Source organism: Cavenderia fasciculata (genome assembly GCF_000203815.1).
Source record: "Cavenderia fasciculata unplaced genomic scaffold Scf_EUAJFUG02HR96I-5, whole genome shotgun sequence".
Classification (NCBI taxonomy): domain Eukaryota; phylum Evosea; class Eumycetozoa; order Acytosteliales; family Cavenderiaceae; genus Cavenderia; species Cavenderia fasciculata.
In genome coordinates this window covers 3,140,527-3,160,550 of record NW_004457624.1, presented here as the reverse complement: position 1 = coordinate 3,160,550, position 20,024 = coordinate 3,140,527, and the positions used below count along the sequence as shown (strand labels likewise).

General features: G+C 31.3%; 7 protein-coding genes across 7 annotated transcripts; 2 read left to right on the top strand and 5 right to left on the bottom strand.

The window, feature by feature from the left end:
• Nucleotides 1-136: 136 nt before the first annotated feature.
• DFA_12260 (uncharacterized protein) lies at nucleotides 137-1,854 on the bottom strand (the record flags this gene model as incomplete). Its single annotated transcript, XM_004353843.1, has 4 exons — nucleotides 137-533; nucleotides 619-1,164; nucleotides 1,233-1,611; nucleotides 1,680-1,854. The coding sequence occupies 4 exons, from the start codon at nucleotides 1,852-1,854 to the stop codon at nucleotides 137-139; spliced, it is 1,497 nt and encodes a 498-aa protein (XP_004353895.1).
• A 432-nt stretch (nucleotides 1,855-2,286) lies between these two features.
• DFA_12259 (uncharacterized protein) lies at nucleotides 2,287-4,204 on the bottom strand (the record flags this gene model as incomplete). The annotated part of the gene is made up of 7 exons (XM_004353842.1): nucleotides 2,287-2,480; nucleotides 2,540-2,682; nucleotides 2,780-3,304; nucleotides 3,330-3,654; nucleotides 3,718-3,825; nucleotides 4,125-4,146; nucleotides 4,169-4,204. The coding sequence occupies 7 exons, from the start codon at nucleotides 4,202-4,204 to the stop codon at nucleotides 2,287-2,289; spliced, it is 1,353 nt and encodes a 450-aa protein (XP_004353894.1).
• A 103-nt stretch (nucleotides 4,205-4,307) lies between these two features.
• DFA_12258 (uncharacterized protein) lies at nucleotides 4,308-6,125 on the bottom strand (the record flags this gene model as incomplete). The annotated part of the gene is made up of 1 exon (XM_004353841.1): nucleotides 4,308-6,125. The coding sequence occupies one exon, from the start codon at nucleotides 6,123-6,125 to the stop codon at nucleotides 4,308-4,310; it is 1,818 nt and encodes a 605-aa protein (XP_004353893.1).
• A 771-nt stretch (nucleotides 6,126-6,896) lies between these two features.
• On the top strand, nucleotides 6,897-8,019 carry rtnlc (reticulon family protein; the record flags this gene model as incomplete). Its single annotated transcript, XM_004353840.1, has 3 exons — nucleotides 6,897-6,912; nucleotides 7,023-7,557; nucleotides 7,650-8,019. 3 exons carry the CDS (start codon nucleotides 6,897-6,899, stop codon nucleotides 8,017-8,019), a joined length of 921 nt encoding a protein of 306 aa, XP_004353892.1.
• Nucleotides 8,020-8,582: 563 nt separating this feature from the next.
• On the top strand, nucleotides 8,583-9,277 carry DFA_12256 (uncharacterized protein; the record flags this gene model as incomplete). The annotated part of the gene is made up of 3 exons (XM_004353839.1): nucleotides 8,583-8,630; nucleotides 8,734-8,989; nucleotides 9,078-9,277. The coding sequence occupies 3 exons, from the start codon at nucleotides 8,583-8,585 to the stop codon at nucleotides 9,275-9,277; spliced, it is 504 nt and encodes a 167-aa protein (XP_004353891.1).
• Nucleotides 9,278-9,523: 246 nt separating this feature from the next.
• On the bottom strand, nucleotides 9,524-16,845 carry DFA_12255 (ankyrin repeat-containing protein; the record flags this gene model as incomplete). Its single annotated transcript, XM_004353838.1, has 13 exons — nucleotides 9,524-9,823; nucleotides 9,898-10,645; nucleotides 10,706-11,200; nucleotides 11,267-11,421; nucleotides 11,502-11,735; nucleotides 11,812-12,642; nucleotides 12,714-13,568; nucleotides 13,632-14,197; nucleotides 14,252-14,271; nucleotides 14,485-14,619; nucleotides 14,679-15,809; nucleotides 15,880-16,225; nucleotides 16,311-16,845. 13 exons carry the CDS (start codon nucleotides 16,843-16,845, stop codon nucleotides 9,524-9,526), a joined length of 6,351 nt encoding a protein of 2,116 aa, XP_004353890.1.
• A 251-nt stretch (nucleotides 16,846-17,096) lies between these two features.
• On the bottom strand, nucleotides 17,097-19,769 carry DFA_12254 (uncharacterized protein; the record flags this gene model as incomplete). Its single annotated transcript, XM_004353837.1, has 1 exon — nucleotides 17,097-19,769. One exon carries the CDS (start codon nucleotides 19,767-19,769, stop codon nucleotides 17,097-17,099), a length of 2,673 nt encoding a protein of 890 aa, XP_004353889.1.
• Nucleotides 19,770-20,024: the final 255 nt, after the last annotated feature.

Below are 20,024 nucleotides of genomic sequence, written 5' to 3'. Positions count from 1 at the left end.
GTATGTGTTTGTGTAATACTATTGACAATGTCGTGCAACAACACAATTTTTTAAATGACGACTTTTTAAAGTTCTTTTTAAAAAAATTAATATTTATTTTTTTATTTAGGTATTTCATTTCTTATTATTTATTTATTTATTTATTTAGTTTAGCACATTCAATGACACCATTTCTTTTATCATTTGAATAAAATGATTGAAATCCTACTTTGAACTCTTCCGTTTTTTCATCGATAAATTTTGTTGGATCTGCTGGTGGTATCTTTCCATTTTGTGTAGCTGATTCGATGATAGCTTCTTTCCACTGGTCTCGGAATTGAGCGGTAATGTCACAATCAAATGTGGGATTGTTGGGGTCCTTTACAAAGTTTGGTAGTGGTGTCTTTAAACAAGGAAACATTTTCCAAGGGGCATTTGGTTTGCAAGTTGGCTCGGAAACATCAAAAGGAGGGTCAATTGGAATCACTGTTTCTTTAAGGAACATCAATTGTTTTCCACTTCCTTTTACTCTTTGAATCATTTGTGACCATTTACTAAATAATTGAAAGAAATGAAAAAAGAGAGAGTTAAAAAAAATATTCTTTATATTCTAATCTTTTTTTTTTTTAAATTTCTTACCAATCTGCTTTCTGTGTTTTGATAAGTGCTTTCTTTACAATTTGAGGAAATGGATCTTGATATCCAGCAGAGTCAAGAAATATCTTCCAATTTTCAAATGATCTAAAGTTTTCAACTTTGTTGGTAATGAAAAAATCAAATGCCTGATTGATTAGATACTGCCAGTTGAATTCACGGGATTTAAAAGTCGTTGGAAAAGTGAATAGTTCAGACACTATAGATCCATCTGGTCGTCTTATGTTGATCATTGAACTTCTCTCTAGTTCTGTCACCAGTGTCGATTGATATCCGACGTGTCTATCACCATACCGATTAGTGGCAGCCGACACTACCTGGATACCTCGAGTAGGGGCACTGAGTTGGAGAATATTGATATAATGGCAATAGTCAATATCCCATTGTCGAGAAAACGATAGATAAAGACGTTCGTTTTCTATATTTTTTGGCAATAAAAGGTTGGTGACCGTTTCTTCACTGTTTATCTTGTAAGCGATGGGGGTGGTTGGTGGTAGTGGTTTTAACATGGCTCCACGTCCATTTAAATTTCTAATTCGAATGTTATCATTGATCATATCATTGACAAAGCTGCTGTTTAATATTTTGGTTGTACAAACAGAACATGGATGATACTGAGTGTAGAGGTATCGAATGGGTTGGTATACCAGTTTGGGGAAGGAGTAAAGAGGATCTTTGAAATAACCAAGCGATTTGATGATGACACTTTCCGAGTGATAGGTGAGGTGGTGATTTTAGAGATGGTTTGTAACACTGCGATGGGTGCAGCCACTATAGGAGGTGCTTTGGTCACTTGTCGTACAATTTTATAATTGATAGGGTTCTTTACGGTAATTTCTTCTTCTTGTTTAAAATATCTAAAATTGTTGATATCACAAACATAATATGATGTTCCTAGAGTTGTCAAATCTAAACTTTTAAATCGATTCAATGGAAATGCACCACCCTGTGCACCCAAAGAACCATAAAATGCAAATGCTAAAAAAAAAAAATGATACATTAATAATAAATATAATAATAATATAATTTCTAAAAACTATACATACCATATTGACCATGTCGCATGTCCTTTACTCCTTCTGTATGTGCCATAATGTATGGATGTAGATCATCTCTTACTTTTTCATTGCTATCAAATGCATTGATCGTATTAGATATCACCAACAACAATAATACCAATGTGATAATTGTTGTTTTAAATTGATGATTAAATAATTTCATTATTACTACTAATTATTATTATGATTGATTGATTGATCGATTGAAGTTGATTTGATATTGGTGCTGCTACGTTGACACTTTTATTTAAAGAATAAAAGAGTCTTCACCGAATCGAGGGTCTTACTCGAATAGCCTTGCATGAATCAGCCCACCTTGTCGTGCTCAAAGCAACCCAACATACATGCACATATCTCTTTGTGGATGATGCCCATTAATTAATTATTCGGTTGGGTTTGTGATTGGCTTATCAAACCCCATTAATGTCATCGTTGTTAATCTATGTGGTTAAAGTAGATGATATCTAGATATCGAATTCTCTTGTAGTATGTGATGTAATACTTGATAATGTCGTGTACACACCATGGCTCACGTGAAAAAAAAAAAAAACAAATACTAATAATTATCTGATTAAAACTCTATTTATTTGTTTTGTTAGAAAGGTTTTGTAGCACATAAAACAGGAACTTTCTTTTCAGAGTTTGAATAGAAACTTTCAAATTTGGTAGAAAAGTCATTGGATATATCAGTTACAAACTGTGTTTGTTGGATTGGTGTCATTGTCATTGTAGTTGCGACGGAACCAGGTGATTCAATTAAAACTTTGATCCATTTAGCTTTGAATTCATCTACAATTTCACATTGTTCTTTGGGAAGGTCTCAACAAAGTTTGTTGGTGTGTCAACACAAGGAAACTCTTTGATTGTGGTACCTGGTTTGCAAGTTGGTTTGGGAATATTAAAAGGAGGGTCAATTGGGATCATTGTAAATTGAAAATCCATCAATTTCCTACTTCCTCTATATAACTTTTGAATCTTTTGTGACCACAAACTAATAAATGAAAGAATAAATATAAATATTACAAGTAGATGGTTATGATATTAAAATTTTGATTTTTAACGTACCAATCTTCTCTCTTTGTTTTTACAAGTGCCCTTTTACAATTTGATGAATTTGTTTTGGATAACCTTTAGAATCAAGAAATTCCTTCCAATTTTCATAGGATCTAAAGTTTTGAACAAAATTGACAGAGAAATAGTCAAATGCTTGGTCGATTAGATACTTCCAATTGTCATCTAGAGAAGCAGAGGTGGTAGGGAAAATAAATGTTTCCTGTTTTTTCGATCCATCTGGTTGTGACAAGTCGATAGTTGACATTCTTAAAAGCTCAATTAAGAGTAGTGATTGAAATCCAACTTGAATAATCTTGTCCCGATTGGTGGCAGCCGACACTACTTGGATACCTGGTGTATCGGCGAGTTGACGGACATTGAAATAATGGCAATAGTCTAGATCCCATTGTCTAGAAAACAAGACATAGAGACGTTGTGTTGTTGGGTCGGTTGGATACAAAAGGTTGGTAACCGAATCACCACTATCTGGTTCTGGCGTTGGATAGGGTTCAACCTTTGGTCCGTTTATATTGTTGGCACGAACTCTATCACTGGCAATACTATTGATACTGAGAGTAGAGGTACCGAATGGGTTGTGGTGACAGGGCGGGGACTGGGTGAGCAGGGTGTGTGAAATAAAACAATGATTTGATAATCATACTTTCAGAATGAAAGGGTGATTTGAATAATTCGCTCATTGTCTGTAACGCAATGGTAGGTGCAGCAGTGGTAGCTTTGGTATCTGGCAATCTTTCAATATTAAAATTGTTTTTGTCCAATGTATGAACTTTTTCAAAATATCTTGAATTGCCAGCATCGCAAACAGTAAAACTAGTCTTTGGATCCTTGTTTTTTAAATCAACCCCTTTTAATACATCTAATCCTCCCAATTTTCCATAAATTGCAAATGCTAAAAAAATAAAAAAAAAAAGAGATAAAAAATATAATTAATAAATTAAAGATATGTACATACCATATTGACCATGAGAAAATTCCTTTTGTCCCTCTGAATGTACCCAAATATATGGAAGTATACCATCTCTTACATCTTGATTACTATCAAATGTATTGATTATATTAACTATAACCAAAAAAAAATTTAATAATAAAAGTAGATTATTTAATTTCATTTATATATTGATTAAAAATATTATGATCAGTTTTGATTGTGGTTTCAGATCTATTTAAAGGTTTAAAAAAGGGTAGACCCAATTCCATCATCATATTGGTTGACATTGATTCTCCAATTTTGGGTTTAGGTTTTTTTTTGATTGGCTTTTCCCAAACTAAACCCATTCATTATCTATAGATTTTGAAAAGATCTAAAGATAATAACAATTAATTATTAATAATAACTTTTAGTTGTTTAAAAGTACTTACTTAATCTTTGTTTGAAATATAACTTGTAAAAGAAAAAAAAATACACCCATCTCCTCTCTCCTCTCTCTTTCGCTCATCATTTTCCTTTTTTTTTTTGTTTTTTTTTAATTTTTTTTTTAATTTTTTTTTTAATTTATTTTTTATTTTTATTTTTATTTTAATATACTTTTTTTTTTTTGTTTTTTAAAAATGATTATTTAATCTTGATTGTTCTAATTTTTTTGAAGCCAAATATTTTGAACGTTTCCATTTGTTCATTGGATCGATGGCAAGTTTTTGACTTGATTCAGGGTCACGAGCGACACGACGGAAAGAGGCATTGATAGAGGTTTCAGATTTGAGCATTTCCTTTATAGAGTTGTACATGTTGTCAAATTCTTCGTTGGATTTGTCCTTGGGTTGTTCGAGATCGGTGAGGAACTTGCCAATGATGCCATAGTTGTATGGGTCTGATTCCTTGTTGGGAATACGTGATGTCAACATGTTGGCCAATGAAAGCTTCTTTTCTTGGAGGGTTTCACGAGTGACAAACTTTTTACCGAGGACGGTGGAGAGCTCGTCGGGGTTGATCCAACTGTCGGGTAGGGCGTACTGGAAGACGTTGAGGATAGCACGCCATCCACGACGACCATAGGTACGGTAATTGACACCGCGGATACCAAACATACCGTTGATGAAACGTTGCTTGTGACCGATCATACCAATGACCGACCGACCCTTACCGGCACGGTAGAATCTGATCTTGGTGCTACGGTACTGGAGGTCGAGACCGGTTGGGACGATGCGGTTTTGGAAGAGGTGGAGTGTAAATGCCTTACGCTCGGCGTCTCTGCCGGCACGCTTCAAAGCGACCGACACAGACTCACCCTTGCCGTAACCGATACCTCCCGAACCAAGTCCGTTTCCGACGAGCACGAGCGCCGAGTACGAGTTGATACGACCACCCTTGGTGACACGGGTGTGTTGTCCCACACGCATCAAACGACGCTTGGTGAGCACACGTGGTGTGTAGACGACGTCGGTTTGCTCAATCTCTTCGTTGAGCAAGTCTGTGGCTTGGTCAAACTCGCCTTTCTCCTCAAACGGCGAAATGTCAATCGAGTTGGCGAAACGTGTTGTTCCATAGATCGCTTCCATGCCGTATTGATCGGCTTCCTCTTCAACGTGGGCGGCTGGTGCACCGTCTTCGTCGTCGTCTTGGCCGTCTTCACCTTCTTGACCCTCGTCTTCGTCGACGAGTCCATCGTCGTCATCTCTGTCGTCGTCGTCCTTGTCGGGCTCACCCTCTTCGCCGACGTAACCACGTTCGGCAAACTGTGCGCGGAACTCGTCCGTCTGGAGGTCGTCCTCTATCTCTTGGTCGAGTGCCTCGAGTTCCTCTTGATCGCGACGCTTCTCTTTTTGCATGTCGACACGCTCTTGACGGTGTGCGTCGTCGTAACGTGTGATGAGGTTGGAAAAGGCCTCCAAGTTCATACCGGCGCCTTCCTCGGCTCTGAGACGATCAATGTCGGCGTCCAACTTGGCCTGCTCGACGTCGTCTTGTCGTGACTCGACTGCCTCGCGAGCTGCCTGCTCACGCTTAATGTCGGCCTTGGTGTCGTCGTCGTCCATCGACAAAAAGTTGGCAATGTTGTAGTCACGGTTATCCAAGCCGTGTTGGTGCTCGGCATTGTTTATATTCTTGAGCAACTCCATACGTGTTCTAAACGTGTTGAGACCGTCCTCTGAAAACTGTGTCTCTACCACCTTGCGTTGTGGGTCGCCTGGGTAGAAAGAGTTGTAGTTGCCCGCTGGGAATGCTCCATCTAATTTGGCTGCGATAAATGCTGCATCCTTTTTATCATCTACCTCTTCTTGTGATGGTTCTTTTTTCTTACTACCATAATATCTAAATGACGATGATGATTGAGATAATAATGATGATTGTGATGATCTTGCACTCAACATTAAAATGTTGGTGCTAGAATGATTTCTAAGTACTGATCTTAATCCCAACATTGTAGTAAGTATATACTGGTTGTTGTGTAACTATACTATAGAATAGAGAGTAGTTACAAACTATATACAAAGAAGAAGAAGAAGGAAAAGGGATGAGAGATGAAAATGATCTTAGACTTGCTCTCATATTAATCTGATCATTCGTTTGAGTGAGACCAAGAATCGCTCAAAAAATTCATTTTTTTTTTTTTTAATTTCTTTTTTTTTTTTTTTTTCCTCTCTCAGAGTGACAGACATCCCCCATCAAGTTCTTTGACATCATGAACATCACATCTTCTTTTTTTTATATAGTTGTAAATTTTTATTAATATAAATAATATAAAAAGGGTAAATGTTGATTTTTTGAAAAAACATAGAGACAAAGACAAAAAAAGAGAGAAAGAGATAGAGATAAAAGAGAAAAAGGAATGATGGTTTGGTGATTTGTACAATCACAAAGAGACACACAAAGAACCTTCTTTTCAATGAAGAGATTTAGTTTTATTCCAACAAACAAACAGTCACTGTAATACATTTTATAAGATGACACCACTTGTGACTGGATTGAGAGAGTAAAAAAAGAGGAAAAAAAAAACCAAGTAACGAGGGTTGATCATCATTATTATTATTATTATTTTTTTAATTTCGCAATTTTTGTTTTATTATTCATCAACAACAAACAACTTTTTTTTTTTATTGTTATCATTTCATTTAAATTAGATTTCTTAATTTGTAAATAATACATTAACACAAATCTTTTCTCATTGTAAATAGAATATATATAAATCAATCATGTCTGACACTGAAGGTAAGAAAACAACAAATCAACTAGTTTGACTCGAATAGTCAAGATTACTTACCCGATCATTTGTTATTAACTTTTTTTCTTTTCTTTCTTTATTACTATTTTTCTTATAGAAATAATAAAAGAAATTGAAGAGACTGTTGAAGAAACAAAAGAACAAGTCAATGAAGTTATAGGAGAAACTGTTGAAAAGATTGAAGAAGTTAAAGAACAAGTAAAGGAAGAAGCAAAGGCTGTCATTAATAATGCTGCAGAGACTGTAAAGGCTGCTACTACTTGTCCAGTTTCATCATCAACCTCCTCATCCTCTTCTTCTACATGCCCAGCAACATCAACATGTTGTCCAGCATTAATGTGTGGTGATGTATCAATTTGTCAACACTTTGAAAACATATGTGGTGCTGTCAAGAGTCTTCCATGTCACGAATGTTCAAAAAAAATATTGGTATGGGATGATTTGGTCCAAACCGGTTTATTATTTGGTATCATCAATCTCGTTTTCTTCTTGGTCTGCGTATGCCAATACTCTATAATCTCACTTGTCGGTTACTCTTGTATGGTCGCCTCTGTCTCTTCTGTTTTATTCCGTATAGTCTCTTCAGTCTGTGATAAATACATTCCAAATTGTACTTTGGATAATCCAATTCTGTAAGAATTAGAAAACAAAAAAGAAAACAAAAAACAAAAACAAATCAACTCTCTCTCTCTAACCTTTTTCTTTTTTTTCTTTTTTCTTTTAGTGATAAGTTAAAGACATTAAATTTCCATGTTGAAGATGAAGTTGTACAAAAATATGTAAAGGGTGTTGGACAATTGGTCAACTCTGTTTTAGCTTTGGCCAAGGATATCTTTGGTTGCAAGAATATTGTATTGACTGCCGAGGCAGCTCTTTTATTCTTTGTTGTTGCCACCGTTGCCAAGTGCATCAGTGGTGCCACCATCCTCTACCTCGTCTTCCTCGTTGCTTTTATCGCCCCAAGACTCTACCTTGAAAAGCAACAAATCATTGACGAACAACTCGCCAAGGTCAAGGCTACCCTCAAGGACATGATCCACTTGGCTCACAACTATATGCCAAAGCATACCACTACCGCCAAAAAGAATAATTAAAAAAGAGATTTTATAAATCTCATCACATGTGTTATATATATAAAAAACAAAAAAAAAATAAAATTAAACCATTTTTTTATATAAATAAAAAAAAAAAAAAAAGATAGATAGAGAGACTACAAAAGGTCACTGTTTTTTTTCATTTTTTAAAAATATATATTTTTTTTATTTAAAAATTTATTTGATTTGCAAAAAAGACAAGATTCAACTGACTTTTTTTTTAAAACAGAACAAAAAAAGCCTTTTTTTTAAACGCAATAACAACAATACATATATTTATATTTATATATATAGAGAGAGAGAGAGAGAATTTATATCATTTATTTTAATTTATTTATATGTTTAATTCACAGTAACAAAGAAAAAGGCATCAGTAAAAAAACAAAAAGGACGAATCGTCTTTTTTATATATATATTAAAAGTAGTACTTTTGGTTTTCTGTTGTGTGTATATATATTCTTTCTTTATTTGTATTTTATATAATCAAATAGCTATAACAAACGAAAAACAAAAAGACTAGTCCTTTTCTTTTAGAAAAAAGTAGAGAATAAAAGGAGAAAAACATGTCTACTAGTAAAGAAATTCAACATCCTCCAACAAAAGATTGTATTGTAAGATAACAAAAAGGGAATAGAGTGAATCTATACTTTTGATTATGTGATGTGTTTTCTTACTCTTTCTTTCTATCTCTCTATCTATCTATTATTTTTTTAGAGTCGACTTCGAAAAGAATTTTTAGAGATTAATAAGAATCCTGTAGAGAATATAGTGGTATGTCCACACCCAGAAAATATATTGGAATGGCATTATGTAATATTAGGACCCGAAAATACTGTATATGAAAGTGGCTTGTATTATGGTAAATTGATTTTCAAATACAACTATCCTTTATCTCCCCCATCCATCATTATGACTACTCCTTCTGGTAGATTTCAAACTGATACTCGTTTATGTCTTTCAATTAGTGATTGTATGTAAAACAAAAACAAAAAGAAAAAGAGAGAGAGAAAGAGAGAGATTATAGATATATTTTATTAATTTTTTACTTATTTTTTTAGATCATCCAGAATCATGGTCACCATCATGGACAGTTTCTTCAATTTTAATTGGTTTATTATCATTTATGGTAGACAATGATTCAACTCTTGGTAGCATAACAACCACCAATGACGAAAAAAGAATACTTGCATCAAAATCTGCCGAATATAATAAGAAAATAGATACTTTCTGCCAACTTTTCCCTTATTTGGTCGAATAACATTAAAAGAAAAAAATATATAATCAAAACTTTATCCAAAATGAATGAATGATCATTGTTTAAATTCAATGGTTTATTCCCCAGACAACAACACATAAACCATACTATTTATCTTTTTTTTGTATTATTTTTAATTGATAAATGGTATCATTGTAAACATCAACAAAACAACAACAACAGACAACAACAGATTCCATCCTTATATTTCTTTTTAAACTTTATTGTTTAATAAAAAAACAAATCTCTTTAATTTATTTTCTTTGTTTTTTGTTTTTTAATCTCTTTTTCTTCTTCTTCTTTTTCCTCTTTTTCTTCTTCATTTTCTTCTTCCTCCTCTTCCTCTACTTCTTCTTCTATTTCATCATCAGTTGATTTTCTTTTCTTTTCAACTTCCTCTTCTTCTTCTTTACTTTTATCCATATCTTGATCTGGATCATTTTCCTTTTCCTTTTCTTTTTCTTTTTCCTTTTTTTCCTTTTCCAACTTATTTTTTTGTTGTTGAATATAAACAGGACTTTCATGTAATCTATCAGCTCCTTTTCCAGTCTAGACAAAAAAAAAAAGATGGTTAATATTTATTTTATTTTTGTTTGTTTGTTATTTTTATTTTTATTACTTACAGTTACAACATAATTATTTGGTAATTTATCAGAAGTATCTTTATCATAATCTTCAAAATCAATATCTTTACTGAAACGGAAATATTCAACTGGTAGGATCATGAGAGAAGAGAATTTTTGAGTTTTCCATTTCTTGTCTTTATATTCTTGAGCCAAGATTTGAAGACCATGTTTTGCAACACGACGAGTATCTTTACTGTACGGGTCCATTTGATCCATAGATTGAGAAATGAAATCTAAATAGTTCATTAGGATTGAATAATTATCCTTTTCTTCAATCATCATATTTGTATAGTATTTAAAGAATTTACTAGTTTCTTCAAAGTTTGGATATTCCTTTTCGACGGTGGGACGATGAGAGATGAGATAGATAAAGTAGGGAAAAGAGTGTTCTGGAAGGATTTCACCCTTTAGTTCTACATTGGTTCTAGAGATTGCCATTCTTTTCATCTTGATGATGGATGATACTTGTCGTTTGATCGAGGTGGTAATGGAAGCTGGTTGATTGGCAGTCATACCAAAAGCAGCCATAAACTTGATTTGAAGACGATTCAATTTAATGGCCTTTTCCAATTTACTAAAGAATCGATGTTGAAGATGATCATTTTTAATCTCGGTTCTAATTGATGCTACATTACAAAATGCTATAAAATGTACTGGTTGAAAACACATTATAAAATGTTTATATCTCAACATTCTAATAATTTCAAAATTTACTGATAATTGAATATGATATTGTTCCATCGATCTAAAAAATAAAAAAAATAATTAGATAAATTAGATTCATCATATCTATTTTGTTACATACGATAATTTTTTTAATTTATCAGGACGATAAATAATATCAAATAAAAATGTAGTTAATTCAAAAACCTTTCTTTTAATTTGTTCAGAAGGTAAACCAACAAGATAATTTCCAAGATAATAGATACCATGAATTCGTAGGAGGGCATCTTTAGAATAGGCATAATCCAATTTACCCAATGCTTTTGTATTTACATCCAATTTACAAGTACCATTCATAATTTGTTTGTAGACTAAAATTTCCATAAACTCGTAGCATTCTTGTTGATCCAAAATGGAATGATGAAAACGTGCAATCAATCCAAGTGTAACCAATGAAGAAATAACATTTTTTGGTGATTGTTCTTGAAGTTGTGTTACCATTTCCTCTCCCATCTCCTTTAATATAGTCTTTAATTGTTCCTTGTTTAATGTTATTCTATCTAATAATCTAAATGACATTTTAACAATCTTTGGTGATCCAATTTCACATAAATTTCTTAATATCTCTTGCAGTTTTCTAGTATAGGAGAGAGATAAATTAATAAAAAGATAATTAGGTTCTAAAATTTTTTTTCTTTCATACTTTAAAATTGATTTTGAAGGTCTAAATTGATTTGAATCAATTGTATTATATAAAATTAAAAGAAATTCATTTGTAATTGCTTTTGGATAATAAAGAAATGATATTAATTCTTCTTCATATCCTCTAAATAAACTTGGAAATATTGATGATAATTTCTAAAATAAAAATAAAATAAAAAAAATTAATAAATAAATAGATAAATATATATTTGTTTTTTTTGTTTTTTTTTACTTACAACTAATAATTCTATAGGTTCAGGTAAAGATTTAATATCTTTTGAATAAGTTTTAATATCAAAATGATCAGTTGGTTTTGATGTTATATCTTGACGGACATAATCAAAAATGTAAGCAAGATGTTCTTTACCAATAATACCAAAACTAAGATAAAATACAAGATATTTTATACATTCATAAAATCTTTGGTCTGTTACTTTTTTTGATGTTGATTTTTTATTTGATATATCAACCTAAATGAAAAATAAAAATAAAAAAATTAATATATTTATATTTATATTTGATTCTTTTTAATTTTTTTTTACTTACTTTAATATTATGTTGTTCTTGATAAGTAGTATTTTCATCACAAATAACTTTTAACCATTTAAATTCCTTTTTATGATCAAATAGGGATTTTAAAAGATGTTTTGGATTTTCGTTTTGAAATTTTGGTAATTGATTATAGAGATAGGTGAATGCTTTTTCAATATCTTTTTGATGTTTTTCTTCATCTTGAGCGGTTGCCTTTTTACCACCTTTTGGTTTTTCGTCGACGGTATTGTAGAGAAAGGTAAATTCACGTTGAAGAGTACTCTTTTTTTCAAAGAATTGGAATAGATGTTCTTTTGATTTGTTGTCTAGATAACCATACAATTCCAAGAAACGATAGGTTCTATCTTGAACATTATTCTTTTGACCATGTGGATCACCAAGAAGAATAGTGTCGATGGAAACTTCGGTAAAAAACTTGTCAACTTCATACATTCCAAAACATGATACCAATTTGGTTGGAATACTACCAAAACAACTTTTCAAATGAGCATCCCATTTACTTGGATCACCATTTTCCGTACGTAGAATTTGAAATACAGTTGCCAATTTGGTGATTGCATCTTTACGTACATTGGTTTCCTTGTCACGCAATCTATCATAAACCTTTTCCATAATCTTGATCGATACCAATTGTGGTTTTCTAATCATATATTTGGTCAGCGAAAAAATGGACATCGATCTAATTTCATGAACCGTATCACTTAATCTTTTTGTTATAAAATCCAATATAACATCTCCATAGGTTGAATCTATTGAATAAATTTGTGAAAAATCTAATAATAATATTCTAATTTTTGGATCTGCATCTTCAAATCTTTTTATAAACTAAGGTAAAAAAAAAAAAAAAAGTAAATAAATAATAAATAATGAATGATGTGATTTAGATTTTTACATACTTTAATAAAAATATCAGAATATTGATCTTCAAATTCAAGACTTGAAGTAAATAATTTAGATAATACCATAACACAATGTTTTCTTAGGGAAGGATCTTCATTGTGAATATCTTGACTAAAATCATAGACACTGATGAGATTTGGATTAAGTTTAAAAACTGAATAGAGAATTTCATTACGACGAGGAAGAAGTTTACTTTTTGGTGCTAGGTCATTTGAATGAAAACTACGAAGATAATAACGATATGGATCTTTGAATGATTTGGTAGAGAGGATTGATCTTGCCAATAGGATACGTGGTGGTAATTCAGATGCATCTTTTGATCCAGTAGTACGATCAACAATTCTCTTTTCACCTTCAAGTAGAAATTCAGTTAAACGATCCCAAATTTCCGATGGAACCTTTTTAATTGATTCCAAAGTACTAATAATGATATTTTCAAAGAGTGGAACAAGACTTGTTGCAAGACCGTCCTTTGCAACCAAATCGTTCAACATTTTGAGAATAAATGGTGGCACAGAATCTGGTTCAACTTGATCCAATCCAGAAAAAATCTTGATGGATTCTAATCTTTCAACTAGATGATAATATTGTGGGAAAAGTGATTCATCCAAATCATACAACCCAAATAATTCATCTTTAAATATTTGATAAACCTTTAATGAAGCAGTAGAAGAGGTTTGAGCCAATATTTCACTATCCAAACGTATAATTTCTGCCAAACAACTTGCCAGCACCAATTTAACTTCTGAATCTTTTGTTTCCAATAATGAATTTGTTAATAATGATTTTGATATTATATCATATTCATTATTTTTTAATATTGGTTGTTGATATAAATATTTATCAATTTTCTTAAAGAATAAAAAAAAAAAAATTAATATATAGAGAGGTTATATTTGTATAATTTTACTTACCATTAATCTTTTAATTAATTTATTTGATGGTAATGTTGATGAAATATAAGTTGTATCATTTAATCTTTCTGGTTTAAGATTTTTAATTTGAAATTGTTTTTGATTCTTGTTAGATTGTTGATGTGATGATTGTTTTTTTGGTTGTGATGATGGTTTTGGTTTTGGTAATTCTTCTTCTGATGATGATGATTCTTCTTCTGATTCCTCTTCTTCACTACTTTCTTCTTGTTGTTGTATAACTTTCTTTTTACTACTAGCAGCAGCAGGTTTCTTCTTTTTTGAAGGTGATGGTTTAGCTTTTGGTTTAGTTGGTGTTGTTTTCTTTTTTTTCTTTTCATCTTCTGATGATGATGATGATTCTTGTTCTGATTCACTATTTGATTCTTCTTCTCCTTCACTACTACTATTATTCTTTTCATCAACACTCATTTCATCTTCTGATGATGATTGATCTTGTTGAATCTTTTTTCTACCTCTTGTTGTTGAAGCAGCAGCAGCAGGTTTCTTTTTAGATACTGCTTTTGTTGGTTTTTTAGTTACCATCTTTCTATATATATATACTCCTACTATGAATATATGTATATTAAAAAAAAAAAAAAAAAGTGAAGTTGTTTGAATACCCTCCTCTTTTTCAAAAATTCTTGAAAAAAATTAAAAAATTGGCGCCAATTTTGCTCTCTATCTTCTATTATTATAACATTTTATTTTATTTATTTATTTAATAATTATTCATTTCATTTAATTTGATTTGATTTGATTTGATTTCATTTTTTTTTAATCTGTTTTCCTTTTTTTGAGACAAGAAATAATAAAATCTTCCAATTGTTCAAGATTTTGATCACTAACTTCATACATGTCAATTTCAACACCTTCATCATTTTGTTTGATGGCCTTTGGTTCTATAATATCTAAAATGTTTTGTAATTGTGCTTCATTTAAATCATTGATTTTTTCCATTAAAATTCTTCTATCATCATCTGTATATTTCCTAGATTGATAAAATTAAATTAAATTAATCCTATATTTTATATTTTCTATTTTTCATACTTTTTAATATTTTCTGGTTTAATTTCAGTTGTAGTTGGAGTTGGTACGTTGGTTGTTGTAGCAGTAGTTGAAGGAGCAGGAGTTGATTTACGTTTTTTTTCAGGAGTTTCAGGTGGATTATTATTATTATTATTATTAATATTATTATTATTTGTTCCTACTATTATACTTGGAGCAATTATAGGTATTTCAGGAATTGGTTCAAATGGAAAAGTTTGACCAAACTTTGTATTAAAGTTTTGGAGAAGACTTTTGGCAAGTTTCCAAATGGGAGTACCATCGAGATTAAAGGTGAGTGCATTGATAAACATGAGTCTCATGTCTGCAGCAAATTCCTTGATGGTCTTGTATGAACCATTGTCCAACTTGGTTTTCATGGTACCAAGATCCATTGGATTCTTGATAATGTCGAGATAGGTTGGTACACCATCAGCAACTGGATCAACAGGATAATGAAATACCTCTGCGTTTTTACGTTTATATATTTGAGTATAAATACCATTACATAATTCTAAATTCTTTTTATCCATTATATCTGTTGTTGGTGTAGATTCTGAAGATGTAGTCGAGGAAGAAGAAGAAGAAGAGGTAGAATGAGATTTCTTTGGAGTTGCTGAACTTTTACTTGATGATCCACCTGTACTTGCACGTGATTGACGTGTTGTAGTAGTAGTAGTAGCGGCGGCGGTGGTGGCGGGAGCATTTGAATTACCACTACTACTAGATTTAGAAGGTTTAGTTGTAGTTGTAGAGGTTGGTTGTTGAGGTACAATAGGTTCATTTGGATCAAATGGTTTAATTGGTAAAATATTGATTAGATTGACAAAATCAACCTTGTTCATTAAATCACCCATCTTGCTAACTGACAAGACATTCCAGTTTTTAATGATAAACTGAGCACAGCTACGCATCAATTCTGGACATGACTGTTTCAATTGATTAGATGTCTTTTTCAATTCTGGCCAAACCGATACAATAGTGGTTGTAGTTAGATTATGAATTAAAAACTTTTCACAAACCCCTACCAATGCCTTGATTTGATATCTTTCTGCTAAAACCAATAATGAAAATGCACTTGATAAATCAATTTGATCTGGTTTTATAATTTCTTTTAATTTATCTTTATATATCCTAAAAAATAAAAAGTTAAGTAAATTAAAATTAAAATATAATATATATTATTTCTTTTGATTCTATTTACCATTCTAATAATAAGATGAATAAATTAAATTTAACATCTGTAATTTCAATTTCAGAAGAGTTTGATTTCTTTAATAAAGATTTAAAATGAGGACAACGAGATGCTAAAATTGAACGATGAGCAGGAATTGAATGACCTTCAACAATTAATGTAATATCTGAATAGATTCCAATATTTGTATTTTCATCTTCAAGAGATGTATCCATTTGATCTGCTGTATTATTTCCATTTGTTTCAGTTGTCGTTGCTTTTTTTACAACATACATTAAACTACCAATATCATTTTCCAATGATGTTGATTTACCATTATAAATTAATTCTTCCAATTCTTCTTTTTTCTCTATTTCTAAAAATTAAAGAAAAAAAGAAAAAAGAATGAATATTTCTATTTCTATATTTTCTATTTTCTATTTTCTATTTTCTATATTTACCAATAAATGATAAAACTGATAAACAAGTATTACCAGATTTATCTCTAACATTTGTTTTAGCACCTTTTTCTAATAATTGAATGATAACATCTTTGTAACCCATTTGACAAGCCAAAAAGAGAGGTGATTGATCTTCTTTGTTTTGAATGTTGACGTCGGAACCATAGTTTTGAACAAGAGCCAATGCAGCTTTGACTTCGTGACAGTTGATGGCTGCATGAAGAGGTGTGTTGCCAGAACTATCGCGACAATTGACATCACCTCCATTCTCTAGTAAAAGTGACAGGCATTCGACATTACCTGATCTCGCACTATAGTGTAGAGGTGTAGCTCCACGATTCGTCTGACAATTGACCGATGATCCACTAGACAGTAATAGTGCTACAATGCTTGTATGTCCACTGATCGCTGCATAATGCAATGGTGAACGATTCGAACTATCGGGCTGATTCACATCTGCTCCCGACGATATCCATTTTACTACTCCTGCTTGATCACCACTCTCTGCACATAAATGTATTGTTTGTCCTTCCATTCAAATTAATATAAATATATAAATATAGATATAGTGTTGAAAAACAAACACTAAAATTGAAATAGTTGTTGTTTGTGTGTACAATGAAAATATAAAAAAATAAATTAAAAAATAATAATGAACATCACCCTCCAAACTTTTTTTGAATCCGTTGCAAAAAAAAAAAAAAAGCTAAAAAAAAAAACAAAAAAAACAAAAAAACAAAAAAGCGGGAAAATTTAAAAATTATGTTTTAATTTATTTATACACGTTTAGTATGCATGAGATTGTTGAGTATGAATTGAACCATAGTTTGATTGATTTATAGTACTACTTTTAAAGATTAAATATTTATCTTTTGGAATTAATTGATAATTTGAAATTGAATCAAAAATCCATTTATAACTAATTGGTAATTGTTTGGTGGTTAGGTGAATTTGTGACAGTTGTTGATGAGAAGAGGTATATGATGGATGAACAATGACTGTACATTTTGATTTTAATAATTCTTTGGTATTTGATGGTTTTGGTGGTGGTGCATCCAATACTATACCACCTGCCTCTTTGATGACCGATTCAATTTCTTGACGACTAGGTTGATCAAATTCACCTGCCAAATAAAACGCCAAACCATAAAAGAGACGTTTTTCAGAGAATAATAATTGTTGGCGTGCCTTGTTTGGTGATCCTTGAATACCAGATTGTTCATCACCTTGTATTTCATAGGCATCTTCGTCTAGCCATTTTTGTTCATTGAGTGATTCTAAAATCCAATCAAATGACACAATCCAAAGTCCCTTGGCTACTCCCATTTGATATTTAATGGTTCTTTTGGCCATTTGTCCTTGTTCTTCAGTTGCACATACAATATGTGTAACAGATTGATCAAAACTAGTTACATATCTACCTCCTATTGAATTGGTTAATGTAATTATATGAATTTGCATTAATCTTGATAATCCTGTTCCTAATATTACTGGTCCAGTAGTAGATTCAATTTGATATCCTGGTATTGAAAATAATTGACTTGGTTGTTGTTGAGATAAATCTGGAATTGAAAATGTTTGACTTATTTTTTGTTGTTCTGAAACATTTGAATTATTTGATTTAAGTGATGGTTGATGTAATGGTAAACTAATTGATGATTCTTTTGGTTGTTGTGAAAATTGTTGAGATGTTTCAAATTGAATTGATGTTGATAATACATTATTCTTTGATTGTGAAGGTGGTGGTTGAGATGAAATTGGAGTATTATATTTTAATGGTGATCCAATATGACCTCCTTTGGATGGAAGTGGTTGTGAAGAAAATAAATTATTATTATTATTATTATTTTGATGTTGATTATTTGTTGGTTGAGAGGTTGAATTGAAATTTGGAAAAGATAAAGAAGAAGAAGAAGAAGAAGAATGATGACTTGATTGAGATGATTTTTGTGATGGTTCTTTTTCTTTTTCATTTTCATTTTCCTTTTCAATTTCCATTTCTTGAGAATTAAAATCAACTTGATTTAAATTAATTGTAGTTGTAGAATTTAATAGTTGAGTTTTTGGATCAAATTCATCATAAACTTTAATAGTTGCTTCTTCATCTACAATTGGTTCTTGATCTACTTTGATTGTTGCTTCTTCATCTACTTTGATGGTTGACTCTTCATCTACTTTTTGTGTTGCATCTTGATCAATCAATGAAGGTTGTGGTTGAATTGGTAGAGGTTGTTTAAATTCAACAATTGTAGGTTTTACCTTTTTCTTGATTTGTTGAGATTCTATTTCTTCTTCTTCTTCTTCTTCTTCTCTTTTCTTTTTTGTAATATTTGTTTTAATAATTACTTTTTCATCATTATTATTATTAATTTCTTTTCTATTTTTAGATTCAAAAGATTTTCTAATATAATTTAAAGATTTTCCTTTAATGAAAATTGAATCCCATGGAGAAAACCAATGATATTTTTTGTTTGGTGTTAGTTTGGATAGGATTTGAATGATCCAAGCATGAACAGATGGGAGACGAATACGTAATTCATTACCACTACCATATTCAATGTAACCGTCAGCCAATAGAATGGCAGTATGTGTTGAACCGGCAATACTATACGTTAGACGATCACCAATCTTTAGATAGTTTTGTTTCATCAAGTCGTCAATCGTCACTTCTGGTTGCTTCTTTTTCCAATTGGGTATGACCAACCCTCTCTTTCTCTTGATCTTTCCTCCTCTTTTCATTACCATCTTTGGATCTTGACTGGTTACTGCATCCCATATTGGTAATGACATTGATTGATAAATGTCAAAATCAAATTGAATCGATTCTTTAATAGATTCTTCTTCTTCCTCGTCGTCCAAAGTAAAGATTAAATCACCATCAGTACTTAGAGTAAATGATATTGGTGCAATTTCTTGACTATCTGGTTGTTCAAAAGTTTGACTAAAATCTAAACTACCAAAAATATCCAATGATTCATTTTGTGTAAATGATTGTCTAAGAGGTTGATGTTCTCTTTGTTCTCTTTGACTAGGTTGAGGAGATGAAACTGGTGAGGGATCTGTAAATCTAACAATTCTTTTTCTTGTTGGGGAGGATGTTTGAAATGTTTGTTCTTGAATGTGTGCATCAAATGATGATTGTATGACATTTGCATTCATATTTTGTAATGAACTTGTATTCATTGGTGATGATTGTATTGATTGACTAGTACTAGTACTAGTACTACTATTATTATTCTTTGTTGGTGTTGATATTGATTGTTGTTGTTGAGATAAAGATGAAGGAGGTAAACTTGATTGACTATTATTATTATTATTATTATTACTATTAATTGGTTGATCAATAATCTTTTTATCATTTTCTCTTTTAAAATATTCTGGGTCTATCATTTGTGATAGATCACTTGAACTTTTAAGAGGTGACATTTTATTTGTTGTATTTGATGTGTCGTTATTCATTTTATATATATCTATCTATATTCTTTGGTTATTTTGTATGTTGTCAAAAGTGAAATGAATCGAGGTTTGAAAATTTTGGTATTGCAGTTTTAAAAATTTATTCTTGGAAGATCAAATTTTTTTTTTTTGGGTGAGATTTTTTCATGACAAAAATTGATCAATTTTTTTTTTTGTGACTATCAAAAGTCTCATTCCACATTTTAAGAGATAAACAGTACAGATAGAGTATTATTTGGTGGTAGAGGGGTGCGAGGG